This window comes from Macaca mulatta, chromosome X (assembly GCF_049350105.2).
Source record: "Macaca mulatta isolate MMU2019108-1 chromosome X, T2T-MMU8v2.0, whole genome shotgun sequence".
NCBI lineage: Eukaryota > Metazoa > Chordata > Mammalia > Primates > Cercopithecidae > Macaca > Macaca mulatta.
In genome coordinates, this window is record NC_133426.1 from 86746276 (window position 1) to 86771289 (window position 25014).

At 36.3% G+C, this 25014-nt stretch overlaps 1 protein-coding gene across 1 annotated transcript; it reads left to right on the forward strand.

Annotated features, from left to right (window-relative positions):
• The first annotated feature begins 1 nt into the window (after nt 1).
• Nucleotides 2-23063, forward strand: TENT5D (terminal nucleotidyltransferase 5D). Its single transcript, NM_001194232.1, is given in 3 exon segments — nt 2-122; nt 17982-18101; nt 21876-23063. A coding segment is annotated over 1 exon segment (1170 nt). The 5' UTR covers nt 2-122; nt 17982-18101; nt 21876-21893.
• Nucleotides 23064-25014: the final 1951 nt, after the last annotated feature.

A 25014-nucleotide genomic window follows, 5' to 3' on the forward strand; every position in this document is an offset into this window, starting at 1 on the left:
TGCAGCAAGTGAGGTATAGAGAATGTGGGGAGATCAGGTGATGCAGAACTCTGGAAAAGGACGTTAGTCTTCAAAGTAGGACTGTTTGTTAAATTCGGCAAAGTCTGCTATCAGAAGACACGGTGAGAAATCTTGTAGAAAGGGAGTTTTTCTTTTAGTTTTAACTCTGAGCACACATCAAAATTGATGTTCATATTTTGTCCAGAAACTTACTTGATTCAACTAAAATATCTTTGAAAATTATCTCTTTCATTAATAACTGTGCCTAAAATCATGGCTGTGGTAAAATTGAACTCAGTTAATATGTTTAAAAGGGCATCAATAATTGTTTTAATATTTTATTTTCTGAACTAGCTCAAGAGTAAGAGATAAAAGACATAATATAACTGATATATTGATATAGTATTAAGAATTACTATGTTTTTTTGGAACTCCAGAGTAAGAGAGTTACAAAACTCCCTACATCCTACATTGATTGACACATTGACATCTCAATAAATAGCCTGATGGTGGATTATTTTCAAAATTTAATTTGTTTCTGAAGTGAAGTATTTAAAGTAAAAGACTACACCTAATTCTTTTTTAGATATCAAATGTTTTTAATTACTACAGTAATTAGTTCCAGTTATTATCAGGTAACCAAGCATGTTTACATATCTGTGTATTTTTTTATATAGTCCTGAACTTCCTTTTCAGATTATTTTTTTTCCTTTAAAGCACTCATGACTTATCTCATTTGTATAGTTTTTGTTTGTTTGTTTGTTTGTTTGTTTAGATGGAGTCTTGCTCTGTCGCCAGGCTGGAGTGCAGTGGCATGATCTTGGCTCATTGCAATCTCTGCCTCCCAGGTTCAAGCGATTCTCCTGCCTCGGCCTCCCGAGTAACTGGGACTATAGGCATGCACCACCATGCCTGGCTAATATTTTTGTATTTTAGTAGAGACGGGGTTTCACCATGTTGGTCAGGATGGCCTTTATCTCCTGACCTCATTACAGGCATGAGCCACTGCACCTGACCTCACTTGTATAGCTTTTAAGCACTTTAAGAGTGAAGTTACCTTATTTTCCTCTAGTAGAACAATTTAATGCAAGTAAAGTTTAGAAAAATAATCAAATTAATCATAAACTTAGTGGATTTTATTAAGCCAATTGTATTGTAAAATATCAAAGACTGCATTTTGAAATTGTTTCTTTAAAGAATGTCATTATCATTCACGCTTTTTCTCCTATGAAAATTAACTGCAGATGCGAGAGGAAACATGAGGACTTAAATTTTATCTGTAGCCAAACCAAGAGCAGAAGGTGTTGAAATGAGGGAGGGGACTTCCCCATGATAAGGAGAATTAACAAAAAAACTGAGTAGAAAAAAATGCCACTTCTTTCAGCAAAACTGCCTTCTGAGCATGAACTTAAATTTGTATTTGTGTTGGAAATACTTGAAGAAATGTGAGGAGAAGGAGGAGTTATTTGTGTGTTGGGGAATGGGAGAAAAAGTGGAGGTTACAGAGTCGGAAGTTGGAAATTCATTATTTATAAGAAAAAAAGGGAAAGGCATTATTTATAAGAAAAAAATGGAAAATAGTTTTTGGTGTAGGAAAGGAGAAAGGTCGTATTATCCCACAGGAGAAAGTTCAGCAATGAAGGAGAATGGAAGGTAATAAGAGATCACCCCACCTGGGGTAGGTAGACTCCATATGATTTACTTCTTTCTTTATTTCTCTCCCTTTAAAAAATGCATTTCATGGCTGGACGCGGTGGCTCATGCCTGTAATCCCAGCACTTTGGGGGGCCAAGGTGGGTGGATCACGAGGTCAGGAGTTCAAGACCATCCTGGTCAACATGGTGAAACCCCGTCTCTACCAAGAATACAAAAATTAGCTAGGCATGGCAGTGCATGCCTGTAATCTCAGCTACTCAGGAGACTGAGGCAGGAGAATCGCTTGAACCTGGTAGGCAGACATTGCAGTGAGCTGAGATCGCGCCACTGCACTCCAGCCTGGTGACAGAGCTAGACTCCATCTCAAAAAAAAAAAAAAAATGCATTTCATTTTATCTTTCTTTAATGGCCCCTTCTTTTGCTTGCTTACTAGCAGGCTCCCTCCTGAGCCTCATGCTAGCACCACACCCCTGTAGTTTCTCCTTGATGGGATGGGTTTGAGGAGAGCAGCAGTTGGTGAGGTAAGTTTTAATGTCTGAGAGGGTGTGGTGAGTAGACAGAGAGCTGTGAACAGAATTTTTTTTTTTTAAAAAAAAGCTTTTTCTAGAAACATTGCAGTGAGTTGCTACTTTCCTCCTTCCTCAGACAGTGTTCAAGAGGGATGTGAAAGTTGTATATGGTGTTGGCTATAATTCTGGAGTCCCCTTCAGTGTTGACAGGGTTATCCACAGAGGGGTTAGTGATTTGGAATGATATGGAAAAAGCTTATGAGGTTACTGGGTTTACTGTGAGTGTCATGGTGAGTTGCACAGCATCCAGTGCAGAGAGAATGGCATTTTGGTCTCACTAGGTGGCTGTAGCTCCCAGCTTGCTTGAAAGCCCATTGTACTCTAGAGTATTATCAGCCAGTCCCTTCAAAAGGGGCTGGAGATTTCTCTGGCCAGCTTGCTTCTCTGAAATTGGTGGCAGTTTGGAGAGGCAGCAACTCTGCGTCATGTACATCAGAAGCAAGAGAAGCTCACTTGGTGGCTGTTGAATTCACATAGCTATAAATCTCTACCAGCTACAGCCACTGGAAGGGGTAGAGGAACAGTAGCAAGGGGAGGTAGTGCTACAGTTGTAGTTTTCCCAATGCAGCAAAATATGTAACAGTATTTTGTTGTTTGAGATAGTATCCAGAGTTTTTTTGTTTTATATTTAAGAGAATTAAGGAGCGTGGACACAAGGGTGAGTTTCAAGTGAAAGTTTAATAAAAAAGAGAAGAAAGCTTTCTGCAGCAGAGTGGGGCCCAAATGGGTTCCCCACTGTGAGGCTGGGGTTCGGGGTTTTTATGGACTGGTAAGGGAAGGAATGTGCATAGTTTGCAGGCTGTTTTGGAGAAAGTGTGATTTAGCTTGGTCTGGGACCAATCAGCAGCTGAAGTGATGATTTATAGGGGCTACCTAGCTTGGTCCAGGACCTAGTAGAAGCTGAAGTGAAAGCTTGGCCAAAGATCTTGGCCCTGGGATGAATTAGAAGCTGAAGCAATGATTTATAGAGGCCAAGATTATGGTTTAAAGCATGTTTAGAAAAGGGAAAAAAAAGTGCCCACCAGAACCTACTGGAACACCCCATGTATATGCCCACAAAAGGAGAAGAGATTATTTCCTGGAAGCCTGCTGCTGCTTATACAAAGGACAAAGACATTTCTATGCAGAGTCTTGTTCTCTTATTACAGTGGCTGCAGGCATGTCTTAGGCACAAAGAACAAAGGTGTTTCTATGTTGGATCTTGTTTCTTTATCTGAGTGGGCCAGAGGTTTGTACAAGTTTTCTTATCTGTGCCTGCAGCCTGATATTTCAGGCTGTTTCTCTGATTTCAGGAGTTTTACCAAGAACCCACCCTAACTGCCTACCGTTTCTCTCTTATTCTCCCCATCATGAGTGGAGACCCTAACTGCTGTTAGGGAGATTAGGCGCTGATTTTTTTAGCTACTTTTTGCTGGAGAGGGGTGTTGTGTGGGGAACAGCAACTAGAGTTTCTTTTGTGGCTGGCTTAAGGGTCCTTGGAAGAAAGGCATGTTTATGCATGGTTCCTTTTGCATTGCCATTTGTAGCTTGATAGCCTTTAGATGAGAAGAAACAATGTGGTTTATTAGAGTACATGTATTACAATGAAACAAGGGTGGAGGTAAAGACGGCTTAAAAATTCCAAGGCTAAGTGATGGCTAGTTATGACTGTTAAGATTTGGATTCAAGGGGCTGGGCTTCGGTTAGCTTTCTTGGTTTTACTTTTTAAACAAAGAAACTTGTGACTTATAGGCACTTTATTTACTTTTATTACCTGGCAGGACTTGTGGGATAATTCTCCAGAACTAGAATATTGTTTTTGATTTCTACATTACCCATTCCCTTTTGTTTCCTTTGAGCAGTAGCTGGAGATTGCTGGTCGATTTACAGGAATAGGGTTAGTTTAAAATGTAGGTAGGCAAAAACTTGAAAACAACTACTGAGACTAGAAATTAATGACAGCTGTATAAGTTTTGAAACAATTTTTTTCTCCAGTCCTCATTTTTGTTAAAAACAAATTATGATAAGACTGTGTTGTTTGTAAAATTGACTTCAGTCTCATACTTGGACTGATTATTTCATAAACTGCAGCAAGAATAATTACCTTTACATAGACCTTTTAGATGGGCTTTGATGGAACTTTGTTTTACAAGGAATCTTAGATAGGACTTTTTAAAGCTGAGCCCAGCCATGGGTTTGCACCCTTAAATGCCTATGAGTTGGGTAAACTCCTTTTTTCCTGAGATTTCAAGAGCATGGTGTTCTGGGCCTGTTAGAAAGTGACTTTTTTACTCACCACAGATTAGGAACCCTGTACAGGGACTGTGTAGACAAAATATGAGGCCAATTTTTCCAAGGGGCTTTTATTGGCTTTTCAAGTTAAGCTGGACTTCTTACAGGGAAACACATTCTTTTAGTTAAACCCTTGGCAAAACACCAGTTTTTAAATTGTTCTGTTGCAAAAGAAAATGCATTCTTATTGCACTGATGCAAACAATATATTGTTAGAAGTTAAGAATGCTTACAACTAGTGTCTGAATTTTAGAGGAACCAGGCAGAGAGAAACAAACATGTTTTACATTTTGTTTACAGAAGTATACCTTACTTAATTGTTAAAGGCTGTATCTAGTTTAAAATAAGTTTTATTGACTGAAAAACAAAACAAGGATTAGCAATATCTTGAGCAAAAGTTAAAAAGATTATTTTAGCTTTTTATTAGTTCAGTCCATTCAGTTAACTCTTGTTCTGCTTGATATTTATAAACATTTCAGCTTTTTATTAATCCTGTATGCTTTTCCATTATTAGAAACCTGCATTTCAGAGCACCTGTTAAAGTTTTACAGCTGAGTATAAACCTTTTATGAAGAGGATTAAAGCAGACAATTGTCTTAAATGACAAAATGATCAGGGTGTTTACAATTAGAAACACGATTGTCAAAGAAATTTGGTTATTTTTGTGGTTTACAACAGTTTAAGATAATTTCAATTATAATTGATAGCATATATTTAAACATTAGAACCTTAGACATCCCATATGGTTTTATAACATATGTTAATAATATTTACTGAAGGCTGGGTGTGGTGACTCATGCCTGTAATCCCAGTACTTTGGGAAGCTGAGGTGGGTAGATCTTGAGGTCAGGAGTCTGAGAACAGCCTGGCCAATATGATGAAACCCCATCTCTACTAAAAATACAAAAATTAGCTCGGTGTGGTGGCGGGCACCTGTAATTCCAGCTACTCAGGAGGCTGAGGCAGGAGAATTGCTTGAATCCGGGAGGTGGAGGTTGCAGTGAACCGAGATTGCGCCACTGCACTCCAGCCTTGGCAACAGAGTGAGACTATTTCTCAAAATAAATTAATTAATTAATAATAATAATATTTACTGAAATATGACCTGAAGAAGATTAAACATTACTTTGGCAATTCCATGTATTTAAACATGTTAAATAATTCTGTTTACCTGTTTTCTGGACATTCCAGAGACCCTCTGTAGCATCCGAAAGCTAGATGTCAGGAAAGACAATTGATTTTGGGAAGCCTGTTAAATATGTTATTGATCTAAAACACTTGATGTTATGAATGGAGTTTTAGATTACCATAAGTTATTTGTTTTTCTAAAATGATGACTTAAAAATTTGAAAACTCAAAAACCTTTTATTAGCCTTTAGTATTACATGAAAATCCTGTTCAAGAGAAAGAACCAAATTTTACCCTTGCATTAGTTAACTATTAATGTTAACCCCAATTTTAATGAAACCTTATGGACAATTATATTTAATTTTAACCAGTTTGATCATGATGTGAGACTTTTACAAACATTTTATAACCCTTTACACATTTTGCTGAAAAGAGTACCTTGTTGTGCTTTTATTTTAATGCTGAACTTAAAGAAAAATATATGTAATACTCTTTTGAATTTAGTTAATATGTGTGTACAGAGTTTTCATGGTAAGATTAATTCATACAGTTTTTTTCCATAGTTTGCTTAAATCTTCTGCTTTATTTGAGAAAATTCTTTATCCCTAGGCAAAATGTACATTTCCATGCCTTCTTACAATTTTTTTAGTAAAAACACATTTTACTTTTTTCACACACTTTGCATGTAAATCCATTTGCAGTAGTTGATATGGTTTGGCTTTGTCCCCACCCAAATTTCAACTTTAATTGTATCTCCAAGAATTCCCACATGTTGTGAGAGTGACCCAGGGAGAGAGAACTGAATCCTGGGGATTGGTCTTTCCTGTGCTATTCTCATGATAGTGAATGAGTCTCACGAGATCTGATGGGTTTATCAGGGCTTTCCACTTTTGCTTCTCCCTCATTTTCTCTTGCTGCCACCATATAAGAAGTGCCTTTCACCTTCCACCATGATCCTCAGGCCTCCCTAGCCAAGTGGAACTGTAAGTCCAATTAAACCTCTTTTTTTTTCTCAGTCTCAGGTATGCCTTTATCAGAAGCATGAAAATAGACTAATACAGTAGACTTAATTACATGTTATAATGGTAACTCTTAGCAATTTTTAACTTTAATGTAAAACTTGGTAAGTTGTTTTAATTATATAGTAGGTGCAGATAAAGTTTGACTTTTTTCAGCATTATTAGGGGCATGGTTACTTTCGTATGTCCCCAGACCTTACCCATTGTGAAACAGGCAAGTTGAACAGTTTTTAAACGCCAAAGAAGCAGTTTAAAACGTTAAAATATTTAGCAAAACTAGTATGTGACTTGCATAATTTAGACTACCTATTTATATTTTGAAGATATTTGCATTTTACCAGTAATCTTTAAGGCTGTTTTTAGTTTTTAAAGATTAAAGTCATATGAACTGAAAGGTACCAGAGCTTTTATTTTTCCCTTTAAAAAATATTTGATCCAAGTGCTTATCCTTTTTTTTTTTTTTTTTTTTTTATTATACTTTAAGTTCTAGGGTACATGTGCATAACGTGCAGGTTTGTTACATAGTATACTTGTGCCATGTTGGTGTGCTGCACCCATCAACTTGTCAGCACCCATCAACTCATCATTTACATCAGGTATAACTCCCAGTGCAATCCCTCCCCCCTCCCCCCTCCCCGTGATAGGCCCCGGTGTGTGATGTTCCTTTTTCAAGTTAATTAAATAGAGCTCTTTTTAAATAGACATTACACGCGCAACACATGTATAACTACACAGCCAGGCAGAAGAAAATCCAGCAGCTTAGGGTGGAACCATTTAAGAATAGGGCTCAGAAAGTATGTAGTTTCTGCGGCCTGATAAACAGGTATACCTGGAAGGTGAAAACAGATTTTGAGAGGTATTTATTTGCCTCTAATTTCAGGGGTTTAATGAGGAAAACAGATATTTTTCCCAAGATGGGATTTGTGGTGACTTTTCTGTTTTCTCAAGGAGTCCTGGGTTACCAGAAGTTATCCTAGGGCCTTTTATGCATGCACCAAGAGTGGCAATACAGAGTGGAGAAAAATAAATCAGTTGACTGAGAAAAAGCTTTTTCCAGAAAAACAACATTTATGAAGAGGAAAAAACATAAAGGCCTTTAAAAATATACCTATAACTTAGATATCCACTTTTAATTAAGCTGAGAACTTTTTAAGAAAATTATTTTTATTAAAACTACAGAGAATATAAACAGTGATTTTTATTATTTCTTTTATCGGTTTATACCACTATCTGTTCACAGTAATGTTTAGGTTTTCTAGTTTTCTCTGGAAGAAAGTGACTGCATTCAGACAAGGGGGGGGGGGGGTTAGGTTGACTGCAGATCACTCTAGCAGCAAAGCTTGATATTTGAGGAGGTAATTGTCTGTTAGCCAGAGACATTCCCTAGAGGACAGCAGTCCTGCTATATTGTGTGGGGTATAAACAGTTAAGTTATTCCCCATGGTTAACCTGTTGGCTTCTGGCACCTGCAAAACCACCACTGCAACTTCTTAGAGGCAGGCTGGCTATCCTTTAGCCATTAAGTTAAATTCCTTGCTTAGATAGCCCACTGATTGTTGAGCTGCATCTTGAGCCTTAGTTAAAATTTCCAGGGTTATCACCTTCCTTTCTGATACATAGAGATTAAATGCCTTCCCTATGGGAAGACTGAAGAAGGCTGCTGCTTTCAAGCAAGGCTTGCTTTAACTGGTTAAAAGCTTTTGAGTTTTATATTCTTAAGTTAAGGAGTGAGTTTTATCTGCTCGAGTTTCTTTCATGAGGTGGTATATGAGCTATTCCACTGTACCCAGGTACCCACAGTCTGCAAAATTCATTAATGCCTAAGAATCCTCTTTAACTGTTAAAGGAAATGGGCTTAATCCTTTTCTCACCTGGTGCTCTCATCCCTTTTGATAAGGCTGACCCACGTACTTTACTGAAGTCTGACAGAGCTGAGCTTTAGATTTTGAGGCCCTATATTCCCTTTTAGCTAAGAAATTATGAAGAGCTTTTAGTGCAAAGCCCTTCACGATTGTGCAATAGGAGGAAGGGAGGCCTGGATTAGGGAGGAGAACAGAAAGACCAGCTTCGGTGTTTAGAAGGAAGTTTACCTTCCTCCCTTTTACCTCCAGAATTACCCAGGGTCCCTGTGTCATAATGGCAGTCTGAGTTGATGGAGCCAGGGTGTTGAGCCTCAGGACCCATTAGTCCTACTGGATCATTTGTGAGACAGGCCCTGGACCTGGTGACTTGCACCTCTGGGGACAGTCTGCCTTCTAGTGGTCCCTACCACAAGCTGGACAGAGTTGAGGTAGCTTTTTTATTGCCTGGGCACTCCCTTTTGAAGTGTTCTGGTTTGCCATACTGATAGCAATTAGCAGGTGCACCAGGGGACTCTGGATTTTTTGTTGTTGTTGTTTGTTTTTTGAGACAGAATCTTGCTCTGTTGCCCAGGCTGAAATGCAGTGGCACACTGAAACCTCCACGTCCTGAGTTCAAGCAGTTCTCCTGTCTCAGCCTCCCAAGTAGCTGGGATTACAGGTCCCCACCACCACACCCAGCTAATTTTTGTATTTTTTTTTTTTTCACCATGTTGGTCAGACTGGTCTCGAACTCCTGACCTCAAGTGATCTTCCCGCCTCGGCCTCCCAAAATGCTGGGATTACAGGCATGAGCCACTGCACCTAGCCAGGACTCTGGATTTTATAGACCTGTGAAGTGGCCACTACTGCTTCTGTTCTTTTCTTGTGTTTCCCCTCTTTTTCCTGGGCCTCCTCCTGGTTTCTGTTGTAAAAGACCGAGGAGGCTGCCTTCAGGAGGTTTTTATAAGGTACTCTTTGGTCCCATAGCCTGCTTTTGTAGTTTCCTTTTGATATCAGGGGCTTCCTGGGTAATAAATTTGTCTTTTAAGATTATCTGTCCCTCAATTGAATTATGAGATAGGGAGGTGTGTTTCACTAAAGTTTCTCTCAGCCATCTGGTTTTTTATTTAACAAAGACAGTTTACAGTAATTAAGATGTTTGGTTCTGGTTCTCTGCATTCTATTGGGAATGAGGATCCTGCTTTTTTTTTTTTTTTTCCTTCTTCACCGTCTTTTCCCTTTTGACTGGATTTCTCTGTTGACTGGCTATAGGAGACATGGTGTTTGTCTCTGAATCTCTCTGCTGCCTGTAGGGCTGCCTGTTTTTTGGCAGCCATTAGGGTTTGGCTAGGAGTAACAAAACATTTCCCCATGCAAGATTAAACACTTGGGTTAGATTTTGGAAGGCCTTTATATACTTATTGGGGTCATTAGAAAACTTGCCTAGGACCCCCTTTGTTTGTTTAAGGTTCTGCAATGAGAAGGGAACTTGAACCCCAATAGTACCATGTCCATTGGTCATTTCCTGCAGAAACAGCAGCGAAATTGGGGGTTTCTTGGGTGTTACAGCCAGAGGAGCTGATGATATGACTGCTGGGGGCCCTGGATAAGGGGGAAAGGTAGGGCATTTAAAAGTTGCATTTGAGAGTTACCCAGGGGTTTGTTTTTCTGACTTTGGGGAGTTATTTTTTGTAGGCTTGGCTGATATGACTGCCAAGAGGGCAGGATTAATTTTACAGTGCTTACAAAGATCTGGGTTATCTTGCAAGGCAAAGAAAGCTTGTATGTAGGGAACCTCAGACCATTTGCCCTACGGTCTGCAGAAAAGATTTAGTCGTTGGATAGTGTTGAAATTAACACTTCCCTGAGGAGGCCAGGCCTTCTCTCCCTCCTGCAGTTGGTAAGACGGCCACGTGCTTGTACAATAGAATATATGCCGTTTTTGTTTCTTTAAAGTCCTAGGGTCAAAGGAGTTTCCTAGAGTCCTAGGGTCAAAGGAGTTTTAGAATGCACTCAAGAGGAGTACAGACTGCAGATGGTTTGTTACCCAACTAGAAAAGAGGAGGGGGGAAGGTGTCTCCTTTCTCTTTTCTGAGTGACCCAGAGTGACCCTAGCCCTCCATCTTGCTGGTTTCCTAGACCCACTTGGCCCATGAGGCTCCCAAGGTACCCTAGTGGCCTGAGAGAGATTATGTAGTAGTTGGATTTGGGCAAGACTCTTTAACGGAGGGATTGTTTTAATACTAGCTCTGGTTTCCCTTCCTATGGCCCCAGTGAAACATTAGAATTCCAGAGAATGGCACCAATTGACTTCCAAACATAAAATCCCATTTTTGTTTAAATGCCAGTGTAGTTATATGCACAGCATGTGCCTTAAAAGAACACAAAGACTGAATGGCTGTTTTGCCTTTGATGGGGGCAGCATCAAGGCTGGAATCTGTCTTACCAGGATGGCTTCCTCCTGGCTATTGAAAGTGGAGTTTTTCTGACTACAAATAGGGTACAGGGCCTGATGACTGATAGAGGGATGTAAGAGAGAGAAAAATTGGGGAACTAGAAATTTGGGGCAAAGAGCTGACAAGGCTCCCTAAGGAGAAAAATTCCATCCCACTAGATGGTGCTGTAAGGTCTGAATTGTTAGATAAAAACTTTGACAAAAGAGAGTTTTAGGGCTTGATAGGCTGTCTTAAAGTATGTCTCCCAGCAGAAGAAAATTAACTTGTGTATTAGTCCGTTTTCATGCTGCTGATAAAGACATACCTGAGACTGGACAGTTTACAAAAGAAAGAGATTTAATTGGACTTACAGTTCCACATGTCTGGGTATGCCTGACCATCATGTTGGAAGGCAAAGAGGAGCAAGTCACGTCTTACATGGATGGCAGCAGGCAAAGAGAGAGAACTTGTGCAGGGAAACACTCTTTTTAAAACCATCAGATCTCATGAGACTCACTATCATGAGGACAGCACAGGAAAGACTTCCCCCATGAATCAATTACCTCCCACCATGTCCCTCCCACAACCCATGGGAATTCAAGATGAAGTCTGAGTGGAGACATAGCCAAACCATATCAACTTGTTTCATAGAAAAGTATTTTAGTTCTGCTGGGCAGTGCTGGCTTCTCACATGGGAAAAGGAACAGCTTAAATGAAGTGGGGGGATAGTTGCTTGGGGAGAAATAGCTTCCTGTTTAACTCCATTGAGTGCTATTGTTGGGAGATAAATAGGTTTTCAGATTCAGGTCTCGGAATCCCCCATTTTAAGGAAACCACAGAGACAATAATTTGTTGAATTACATTCCTAAGGCTCCAGCTGACTTTGCCCAATAAGACTATATCCCCAGGTTGCAGAAACATCTACAACATTGCATACAAAGCAGGGATAGGAAACATGATAGTTGCAAAAAGAAAGAAGGAAAATGTGATAGAAAAAGCCTGGAAGTCCCTGTGCCAATTCCCTAATGGGCTGTTGGTGACAGGAGTTAGTCCAAGGGCTTCCAGGTAACACTGAAGTGTAGCCTCAGCCAGATGCCTTCAGTTGCCCCGAGGACCTCCTTCTGGCCTCACATGACATTAGGTCCTTTGTGAAAGGAAACTGGATTGGAACAGAGTCAACATTTTCAACATGTGAGGGCAAAGGGAGATTTAAAAATTTCTCTCCAGCAAGCCTTTCCCCTGAGTCTTAAGGCTGGCAGCCACACTATTCATTTTTAACTGGCTGAAAGGGACCCACTGTTTTTGTTTGCTCTTGAGAGAAAAAATACTTAGGATAAGAAGCCTTGGAAATGAAAGTAAAGAGTTAATGGTCTGCTCTTATCCTTTAGCTGAATCCCTTTCTTCCCAGCCAATGCAGTAAAATATGTTGTATTTTTGCCAGTGCACCAAAATACGTAGCAGTACTTCATTGTCTGAGATAGTACCTGGAGTTCTTTGTCTCATGTCCAAGAGAATTAAGGAGCGCAGAAACAAGGGTGAGATTGGAGCGAAAGTTTAATAAGTGAAAGAAGAAAGCTCTCTGCAGCAGAGAGTGGTGCCAGAATTGGTTGCCCACCATGAGGTTGGGGTCCAGGGTTTTTATGGACTGGGAAGGGAAGGAATATACTTAATCTGTAGGCTTGCTTAGAGAAAGTGTGATTTAGTTTGGCCTGGGACCAATCAGGAGCTGAAGTGATGATTCATAGGGGCTACTTAGCTTAGCCTGGACCTATCAGGAGCTGAAGTGAAAGCTTGGCCCTGGGACCAATCAGGAGCTGAAGTGATGATTCATAGAGACTGGGCTCACAGTCCAAAGCTTGTCCAGAAAAGGAAATGAAAGTGACCACCAGAACCCACCAGAACACACCATGTATATGCCCACAAAAGGAGAAGAGACTATTTCCTTGAAGCCTGCTGGTTATACAAAGGACAAAAGCTTTTCTATGCTGAGCCTTGTTCCCTTGTTAAAGTGGCTGTGGGCATATCTTAGGCACAAAGAATAAAGGCATTTCTATGTTGGGCCTTGTTCGTTTATCTGAGTGGGCCAGAGGTTTGTGCAAGTTTTCTTATCTGTGCCTGCAGCCTGATTTTTCAGGCTGTTTCTCTGCTTAAAGGAGTTTTACCAAGGACCCACCCTAACTGCCTAACTTTTCTCTCTTGCTGCCACACTACAAGGGAATGGTGCTAAACCTGAAAGAAACCAGGCAATCATTTACTTATAACAGTGTACACTTTTATCCTTAGAAGCAATAGATAACAGCCATAGCAATACAAACAAGTGAACACAGCAAGAATTGTATTTATCTGGGTTAGGGCAGAGTGAGAAGAATGTGGTAAGATTTCTCTGGGATTAGGGGCAGAAGTTTAGCCTGGGGAAAGCTTCTGCGCACCAAGCTCTTAAATTGAGAACTGTTCCTTTTTGGGACCTGTATGCTATTTTCTCTTCATGTTTATAGATGCCTAGCATGTTTATTTTAATTATTCCAATGAATCTTTCACCTAAGCCTCTTAAGTCAAGGATCTTGTAGTATGGTTCCACCTACATGTAAGAATTTCAAGAAGTTATTTCTCTATACATCAAATGACAGGAAACTTGGAATTTGTGTAAATCTCTGTCAGTAAGAACACTTTGACTCTTAAAATGGGAAATGGAGGCCAGGCATGGTGGCTCATGCCTCTAATCACAGCACTTTGGGAGGCTGAGGCAGATGGATCACTTGAGGTCAGGAGTTTGAGATCAGCCTGGCCAACATGGTGAAACCCCATCTCTACTAAAAATAAAAAAGCTAGCCAGGCATGATGGCAGGCACCTGTAATCCCAGCTACCCAGGAGGCTGAGGCAGGAGAATCTCTTGAACCTAGGAGGTGGAGGTTGCAGTGAGCCGATATCGCGCCACTGCACTCCAGCCTGGGCAATGGAGTAAGACTCTGTCTCAAAAAACAAAACAAACAAACAAACAAAAGAAGGGAAATGGAGCTAAGCATAGTATTTTAAAAGAGATGATCATAAAGTTAAAAAGAAATGACAGAGCAGGATATAAATAGCACTAACATGGAAAGTATATGCCTGCCTTCTCATAGGTCTGAATAGAAACTAAAATCTTTAACACTCCCATCATCTTTTGGTACAAGATAAATTGAAGCTCTCCTCCTCCTAGCATGGGTCAACCCTGAAAAACATTGCCTACATACATCTCCGAGCATTACCCCATATATAGTAGTTAAAAGTGTGTGAAATAACTTCATTTTAAATATAATTAAAGACATTTTTAATTAAGAATTAAAAATAAACATCTCTTTTTCAAGCTTCACAATTATCTGAGGTACGTTTGTGAGTGGCTATGAATTTTGGAAATGAACACATTCGTTAGTAGAGTCCTGGACAAGTGAATTTTTGCAAGTATTGTTTTGGTATATGAACCTTATTGCAACTAAAATAAGTTTGTGAATTGACCCAAATTGGAGTTGTTTTAGCATTATCTATAGTAATGTGAGTCATTTTTTGGAATGAAATTTGAAAATGACTAATACTATATAAGTGAACAGTTATTGGGAACTCCGTTCTGAAACTTTGAATGCTATAGACTCAGCACATCAACAGTGTTAACATCCACAATGTATTATAGCATAAATGATACAGTATTTTGTGATGTAAGTATTCTTGTGCAATTCAAGTATTGTGGTCAATCATATAAAAATTATAATTACACAATAATAAAAGTTTAATATATGCATGCAAATAGCTTAGTCTTACTATGACTTCCTCATACTTATTTAAATTTGTTGTGTTTGGCTATTACAATATCACACATCTAGATTACAATTCCAAATTCAACAATACAGAGATAAACTAAATATTATACTTTTTACCTAGATAAAAACATTGGAAACATGTAAAACAGTTTTTCATTTAAATTGTTATACTTTTTGATTTAAAACTTTCATCCTTTGCCAGATTTTAACCTGAAATATGTTTCAAGATTGCTTTATAATTATTTTTAATGTAATGCATTAATACAGAAGTCCTCAAAGAGGGACAGACTAACATATTATTAAAATCAATCAACAAATTTTACTCAAGATATATATTTTGAACAGATGATAAAGTAGCTGTCTATTTAGAACAACTGATGAACATATTCTGATTATGGTATTTATAAAAGGATCTTCATATATTGTCTACAGAGCTTAATGTTAATGCTATCTTTTATTGAGAACAAAGTTCCTTTAAATATTTTGAATCTACAATTGGACTCTAAACACAGATTTAGTTCTTTCTTTTGTAAGCAAAACTTATCCAGATGTTAGTGGAACAAAAAACTAATGAACCTAATTGAAAATAAAAACTGGCTCTTTTCAACTTCTTAATTTCCATTTTATTTTAAACACATTTTAAAGCCTTAGCTATTACAGGAATAAATTAGTGTTACAACCATAGATAAAGTATCTGCCTTAAGGTGTTGCAACTAGGAATCTTAATTTAAAGATGGGGTGGACAACATGGGGTCAACTTTAAGTATATGTACCTCTATTTTTTTACACCCTACTGCTAGTTTTCCATAGCCTATAATCTAAATTATTCTATGGAATAATATCTCCCTTTAAAGGGGCATATATTCTAATTTGGTGGCTATTCTAAGAATTACTTCAAAGTTATATGGGTATCTATTAAATAGAATATCTGAATGTCTACTAAATATAGTAGACATTCAGAAAAGAAAATATGTACAATTATTGTAGATTCAAGATATCTGGAAAAATTAGAGAAATCTTTGATGTATAGAGAAAACTGCAAAATATCAATGACTTTTTCAAGGCAAAGTATATTAAAAGTACATTTGTTTTCAATCTCATTCTTTTTTATTATTATTATAATTTAAGTTCTGGGATACATGTGCAGGACGTGCAGGTTTGTTACATAGGTATACACATGCCATGGTGGTTTGCTGCACCCATCAAACCGTAATCTACATTAGGTATTTCTCCTAATGCTATTCCTCCCCTAGCCCCCCACCCCCCAATAGGTCCCAGTGTATGATGTTCCCCTTCCTGTGTCCATGTGTTCTCATTGTTCAACTCCCACTTATGAGTGAGAACCTGCGTTGTTTGGTTTTCCTGTTCCTGTGTTAGTTTGCTGAGAATGATGGTCTCCAGCTTCATCCATGTCACTGCAAAGGACATGAACTCATCCTTTTTAATGGCTGCATCGTATTCCATGGTGTATATGTGCCACATTTTCTTTATCAGTCTCATTCTTATTGATACAATAAGGACTATTGGAAACACATTTCTGCTTTTAATTAGCTTTCTCTATAATTAGGCAATTAAAGCTCTAGAGCTCTCTGTTGGTACAGAGATCACTTTTGAACCATTTAAAACAACTCACTTGCTTTGCCTTTTACTATCTTTGGTATCCTTTTGCTTTGGATTAGCACAATAAACAAGCACAAAAGATATCTGCAGTGTTGATAGTTGAAAAGAAAATCAAATTTCACTGTTAAGATAATTTGGTTAAAAGGGTTTCTCTTATTGCTACATAGCTATTTTAATGCTTTATTCCTTTTACAGCTCCCTCTGTATTTCCCAACAATTATTAAAAGTATATGATTTGAGCATCCAACTAGTTAACTGATATCACAACTTTATTTTTGAAGAGCAAAATGACAAAACAGTAGACATCTTACATTTTTCATCATGGAGCCAGACACAAAGTTAATGACTGGGTGAGGGCTCTGTCTGACCTTACCTGGCTTATTGGTTCACAAGTATCAAAATCAGTATTTTATTTACTGTTGTTCCTTTCAGTATTGAATGAGTAAAATACCAATGGTAGTTTTCTTTTAGGTTAAAGTAATAATATAAGTTTTACTTTTGACAGAGTGAAAACAATGCAAGAGACTTCTGTGAGATGATTAACACTTTATTTTATAGTTTTTTTATTGCAGTATACTATTCAGGGTATTCTACAATCTTATTGAACACAGCATGGAAACATCAAATTGATATTATTTGATATGTATCATCTTTTCTTCTTGATATAAGAAAATACTATTTTTTCTGAAATAGGTATCTGTATTTTAAAGGGATAATGGTTGATTATGAGTAAATAATTGTTTAATTAAATACTGAACCATTATTTCTCACAGACATTAATATCTTCTCTTGGAAACAAAGGCAATATGTCAAATAAAATATCTAATACCTCTTTCCCATAGTCAAATCATGTTTAATACTTCTTTATACTGGTGAAATATAATACATTCTGACCAAAATCTTGTTGTTTGTCTATAGGTAGGTATATATGGATATATAACTTGAAAGTTTCTAAAGTACAAGAATTCATTTTTGTATACAATCATTTATTATAGGTAAGAGAACTAATTAGATTTAGGACCACAATACGTACAAGCTTTAGAAAGACTTTCTACTAGCCTTAATGTCCAGCTCACAAAACAATATTGCACTGTTAAAATGTTTTCAAAAGTTTATGGTTTAAAAGCGCATTCACTTTGATTAGAATTTTCTGTATTATTTAATGTAATGTTTTAAATTTAGTAGAAATAGCCAAAATATGAGGGACTAGGCACTGCTATTGAGACTACTTTTCCTTTACCATTTCTTCTCAGTTTTCTTTAGTGTAGCAGTTCTTAATGTGTCATTCCCTGACCAGTAGCATCAGCATCATCTTGGAAGTTATTAGAAATGCAGATATTCTGGCCCCACATCTGACCTGCTAAATTAGAAACTCTAGAGGTGGGACCCAGAAATCTGTGTATTTACACACAGATAAAATGATTGCTCTAAAATAGTGGTTGTCAAATTTTAACATGCATTAGGCATGTTAAAATTTGACAACCACTATTTTAGAGCAATCATTTTATCATTTCTTCTGTGTATATGTATGTGTGTGTGTATGCATGTATGTATGTATATATATAATTTGCAGGACTTGGCTGTGGGACATCATTATATTTTTTGTATATAATACCTATTAACTTTATTTTTGCTTGTATTATCTTGCAGTTTTTCTGATTGGTTTATGACTTTATTCAGTGATAATACGAAAATTCCTATCTTCACTGAAGGATCTGAATAATCATTTTAACTCAACTATATTGCATTCTTGAAAGTAATCCTTTCAATGTAAGTATGACATCTTTTCTCATTCTCTTTGAAAATATAGTTCTAAGATTAATATAGACAGGTAAAGAGTGGCTAACTTCCTATTTTTCCCATGGTCAGAGGGAACATAGGGTTGTAATAGGGAGAACAATTACATTTTATTTGTTATACAAATATCCATTCACAGTCTTTTGTGATATCTTGGCAAATTGCTTGCTTTGCTTTGCATTCCCAGATGAATTTAACCAGTTGAATAATGGAAACCACAATGTATTGATTTGGGCATTTACTATAGTCAGATACATTACAGGCATACTAATAGGTTAGGCTAGATGGGAAAAATGTTAGCTTAAAGGATAAGTAAATTGGGAGAAGACAGGGAGCCAAAAGAAGTTTTAAATATTCTGCAATGTGAACTGCTGATCTCCACATTTTGAAAACGATAATTAGAAATTTCATGTTTTGTGCTTCTGTTGAGGTTTATGTGGAAAGTTATTGAAGAGTTTCTACCTTGAATTTGGAATTTTAACTCATGAAAATGTAGCTTTATAATTCACTCAGTAAACACACTTTCAGTAACTAAGAGTTGGATTGTATTCAAGACAGTATTATAAGCAATGTGGGTGGCTTTGTTGCAGTTTTTCCACCTTTACCATGACATTCATCCAAAGTTTCTATTTAGCCATACTTTTGATTGAGAAAATTCAAATTAAGTTTCCCAACAAGTTTTCTAATGTGCTGTTTTTGATACATGGGTGATTGACTCTACTATATGTGATTAAATATGGAGCCATAATCTACACATTAAGATAAGTCCTATTACTTTAATGCCATATTTGAAATTTGTACTAATAACACATTGATATTGTACATTATGTGAAAATGAACAGTAGCTGTGCCAAACGGAGCATAACATTATTGTCAAATCTTGATTATTCATGTTAATAGAGGTCAGCCTTGTTGGAGGCATGTATAGATTCCAGATCAGTACAAATCACTTATATTTACTCCATTGTGACATGTATTTTATTATATTTTGTGCTTATATATGTCTATATGTATATGTATGTTTGAGTGTATATGTATCACAAATTTTTATCATAATTATACTTTTTTCTAGGGCTAATTTAAAAAATTTATAATTTTCATTTTCTTATATAACAGTAAAGGTAGTTAGTGATATGGTAACTCAGAATTTGTCAGTTAGTAATGATATGTCAATAAAATAGACTTGATTTTAAAAACAAGCTTTCATATTTATGGCTAGAGAAAAGTTAAAAAAAACTAACTGATTATTAAAGCCTTGATTTAGACAGTTGAAAAATGTGTTGCTCATGCAGGGACACCATTTCTCCACATCCTAGCAAGTTGTCTTCACTGTTTCTGTAATTATTAAGAAATGCTAGGCCTTAACTATTTTATATGTGTGCTTTTAAAGCTTGTAGATAATTGAAAAGACTAGAACGTTTGGAAATCACTAGCATAGATAACTAAGTGGCTATTGGAAAGTTGCACACTGATGGACAGTTTTTCTACACCACTTTCCTGGTGTAAAGTGAGGTTGAATTTTGGGCCACTTTCTTATCTTTGCAAGATCTTACTGTGATTCTGTTTGGGAAACAAAATCCTATCTTCTCCCTTCTCTGGTATCTAGGAACAGATCCAAGATGTTAAGTAGGGCTTCGTATTTCTTGGTTTGAAGGATATCTTTTGATCAAGGAATTCTGCATTTTGGCAATGATTTATTTTAGTTATGTCTCTGAATGGTTTTATTTGTATATAAAGGTCCTGTCAACTTTTGTTTGGGAAAGAATTTGGTAATTTCAGTAATGTCAATATAGCAACATAAGTGTTTTCCTTTATTTTCAGATCATAGATGATTTACATGAAGACTGTAGGCCTAGGATTAGAACATTGAATTTTTTTAAATTTTTACTGATATTGACAATGGAAATTTGCCATTAAGGAAAGGAAAATGTATATTTGCAAAACAAATTTGCACATGAAGAAGGAATTTTAGAACTTTTGCTGTATGATCAATTAAAATCTTATAGTTTATATGTGATATTTTAAAAATGTGTATTAGGTAAATTGTTTTTCTTCCTAAAACCTTTACATGAAGCCATCCAGTATTATGAACTATTTTTTTCTAGATTGAGAATTTGAGTATAACAAACTGTTAGCTTGTAATAATTCAGTGATAATTTCAGGAGAAGGAATTAGAAAATAAGATTACCAGTTCTCATTGCATGTTGTATCACTTCATGTAGCATCTTGCTCTTTCCAGTGTCCTAAAGATGCTATATAGATCATTTCATTGGATAGATAAGTTATCAAATTCTGAAAGCCTGATATGTAGTCAGTTTGATCCATCCGTCTTTAAGGATTGATTTGGATATTCACGTGGCTGATAAAACTGTATAGACAGTCATTAAAGTGGCTTAAAACAAGCATCCTATTTCATGGGTCATTTCATCATATAATAAAAATAAATATTCAGTCTGTAGTTCGTATTTCTAAGGATTTCATACAGAGAAACAGAATAGGTTTAATTTTTCCTTCTCACTAACACAGATATGCTGTTGCTTAATTGGCCTTTTGCAAAATGCATGTACTATCAAACTAGTCCATGTAGATGTCAAATAAGATGATTCCGTTTACTGTAGTTCTACTAGGGAAGTACATAATACTAAATTTCAAATATTTATATTCTGTTTTGATAGCTCCTTAGATAGGTGAAATATGAATACTTTCTACACAAATCTATCTTAAGCTTCCTATTGTTTTTTATTTCTGGAAGTCAGGAACAAATGCCTAACCCCAAAACTATATCCGTGCTGAATGTTACTTACTTTCCTAGATTTATTTGTTTAGACAGCTTATTAATGTACTTGAAGATCCATGTAATCACTGTGATTGTACATAATTACATGATTATATCTACTTGCATTTATAGTGTTACTATACATTATAAAATGTTAACTTCCTAAAATTCCCTAAACTATAAAATTATCTGAGCATATTATATTGCAAATCTACAGTGAACATTTTTTAAAGCTTAGGAATCTTATGGGTTTATATATTCTTATTCTCATTTCAGGTACAAATTTAGTAATCTCATCTGTTTTTCATTTTAAATTGACATTCCTTCAACTAACATTTTTTAAAGGGCTACTGGGCACATAGAAGAGGTGTTAAATTTGGTACTTTCCTTATTAAGGAATTAAAGGAGCTCATACTCTAACAGAAGACTTCAGTAATATTGTTTAAAGTAAGAGTAGTTATATGTATGAAACTGAAAAGTATATGAGAGAGTGATCTGATGCTTATGGGATTGAAGATTATGTATATTGTTTGTAAACACTATGCTATTGAGTCCATTGGTTCTAACACAGAGACATGTTACCTGATCTCACTTTAAAATCATGATAATTAATCTCAATGATACATCATGGTTATCCCATGAGCAAAATTTATATCTCCAAAGAAATACCATCATCATAGGATTTACATGAAGAAAGATTGAAAAAGGCCACCATTTTGTATCAACAGTCACTCCAGCAAATTCCTGAGAAATCTGTTTGCATTCATCAATGTATCTAACATCTTTGACATAATAATTGTGGCTTTTATTTCACTTTTATATTTAAATATGATTAAATATATTGGTAGTTTCCTTCCTAGTATTATCATGATTTATGTTGAGGGTAAGTCTATTTTTAACTTTTTTATATGCTTTAGCATTGATTTTAAGGTGCTAACATATTTCTTCCCAATATTTTGCTTGCTGTCTAGTGATCTACTGACTTCACAATGTCTGAAATCAGATTCACCAATCTCACTTGGGATCAAGTTATAACACTGGATCAAGTGTTAGATGAAGTAATTCCAATTCATGGAAAGGGGAATTTCCCCACAATGGAGGTAAAACCAAAAGACATCATTCATGTTGTGAAAGATCAACTCATAGGGCAAGGAATTATTGTTAAAGATGCCAGATTGAATGGTTCCATAGCAAGTTACATACTTGCAAGCCATAATGGAATCAGCTATAAGGATCTGGACATTATTTTTGGTGTTGAGCTTCCAAGTAACGAAGAATTTCAGGTTGTTAAGGATGCAGTTCTAGGTTGTCTACTTGACTTTTTACCAAAAGGGGTAAAGAAGGAAAAGATCTCCCCAGATATCATGAAAGAGGCTTACGTACAGAAATTCGTCAAGGTTTGCAATGGACATGATTGTTGGAGTCTTATCTCCCTTTCAAATAACACTGGAAAGAATTTAGAACTAAAATTTGTGAGTTCACTCAGACGGCAGTTTGAATTTAGTGTAGATTCCTTTCAAATTGTTTTGGATCCCATGTTAGACTTCTACAGTGACAAAAATGCCAAGCTAACCAAAGAGTCCTATCCTGTTGTGGTAGCTGAAAGCATGTATGGAGACTTCCAGGAAGCAATGACGCATTTGCAACACAAGCTCATATCTACCAGGAAACCTGAAGAGATTAGAGGTGGTGGCCTTCTGAAGTACTGCAACTTGCTGGTTCATGGCTTCAAACCAGCCTGTATGTCAGAAATCAAAAACCTAGAACGTTACATGTGCTCTAGATTCTTTATTGATTTTCCTCATATAGAAGAACAACAAAAGAAAATTGAATCATACCTCCACAACCATTTCATAGGTGAAGGAATGACCAAGTATGACTACCTTATGACCTTGCGTGGAGTTGTGAATGAAAGCACCGTTTGTCTCATGAGTCATGAAAGAAGACAGATTCTCCACCTGATCACCATGATGGCTTTGAAAGTACTTGGAGAACTGAATATTCTACCTAATACAGAAAAGGTAACTTGCTTTTATCAGCCTGCTCCGTACTTTGTGGCTGAGGCAGGGTACCCTACTTATGTAACATCTGAGCCACCCCCCATTATCTTCCAGCCATACTACCCACTGCACTTTCATGGGTCAAATGGTATGGGTTAAAAAATACACATGCAACAATAGAAACTTTGCTTTAATTAAACACCACTTAAAAGCAAGTTTCCAAATATAAAATTCAAGATCTATTCTTATTTTTGTAAAGTTACCAATTATTTTCAATTACAGTTGATGGAATAGCAGTTACCAATAATTTTTTATCAATTAAGCCATCATATTAAATACAATATCTATAAACCAACCACTTTAAATGTTTTTCAAATGTTGACTAGCTATAATAACTTTCAAATGTTGTATTCCTCTTGAAATGATTTTCAAATCTTTTGACTACTTGTGACTTTCAAATTTACTGTGACAAGCATATCAGAGATGCCTGCATCTTTGACTAAAATATAAAAGGACAGATTCGTGTTTTAAAATTACGATGTACAGTGACATACCAAATTTTTTATATTCAGTCAGTTCCTTTGTTACATTTAGTTATTTTTTCTATTGAATAATATCATCAATACATTTTCAGTACTTAACAGAAATGCCTAATTTCAAAAGCAACAGATTCAGAAGACATTAAAACCCTGGACTTTTCAAGCAATTTTTGACAATTAAATTGGGTCGGATACAAAAATCCTTCTATAGTTTAAAGGAATGCTGGAAAAAAATGGTTCTGGAAAGCCCTGGACATTAGTAATTTGTCATCTACATAATAAAACATTTAGTTAATTTGTGGATTTGAATAACAATACCATGCAGCTGTGCAACTACTACTGAGATCAGATACCGGGTTTTTTGCCCCTCAAAATAAGTTAAAACAAATGAAAATGACCAGCTCTGAATGTGAAAGCTTTCTATCATCATTTACTACTACAAAGAGACTGTAAATGGCAAACAGGAAAAAACAGGCAGAGGTTTATAGCCATAGCATTTACCATTTTGTGGCCTATTTGAAAAACATCTTTTATGTTGAGAAACATTCCATTTCAGTAAGTTAATATATTTTCATTGTAACTAAATGAAACAGGTTTTTCATTTTGCCTTTACCAAAGATCATTTTCTAACATGCCACTCAAGTGCCTCCTTGTGTGAATTTTTGCATAACACTATAATTTATTCAACAACTGTGTATATTTACAATATATCTAAATATATACTTACTACATCAAGTATGCTGCTAGAAAAATCTACCAGTGGGATTAAAAATGTATTTTCTTCCCATAATGAAAATAATCCATGACCAATATTATCTGAAGTGTCAGAAGGGGAGCTGTCTTGAATTAATATGGATCAGGCCATTGGAAAACTTCAATATTTCCACTTGGTTATGATTTTTTCTGAGTTTCCATTTCAGTTTTTATTGACCATCACATATTTTTTATCACAACGTGACCTGACAGTTGTATCCTGATAATTTGCCAGTTATAGACTGTGCTTAACCTGTCTTCACTGTACTACAATATTGGACAGAAGTACACCAAATATGGCATTTTCAAATAACCAATATTTTTGAGATGTGTTATACCACAGCACGAGTGGCCATCAGTATATTTTTAAAGAATTATATATCACAGAACCCTGAAGCTTTAAAACACTATGGACTTACCACTTTCTTGACAAATAAATAATTTATAAATACAATAAAATATTTAGAAATGAAAGGACTATTATTGTGATGTCATGGGTATGGGTTCAATATTTTCCAGAGTAGCATTTGATACTGAGTAGCAGAATTCTGAAGCTATTTGGAATATCTCATACCCCATGTGCTCCCATAACTTTCTTTGATCCCATTGAGAATTTAAACTCCTTCTTTCCTAAAAAGCGAAATATTTATGGTATTCTCCTGAAGCTTTAAGTCCTGATGGAAGAATGGCCTGAAAGCTAGATACATTCTCCTAACATTTTAAGCATGTATTTCCCTTGTGAAAGGAAAGCTCTCAGAACTGCTATCTATGACTTTCTCAAGAGAACGAATTTAAACTTCTTGAATGGGGATGGTATC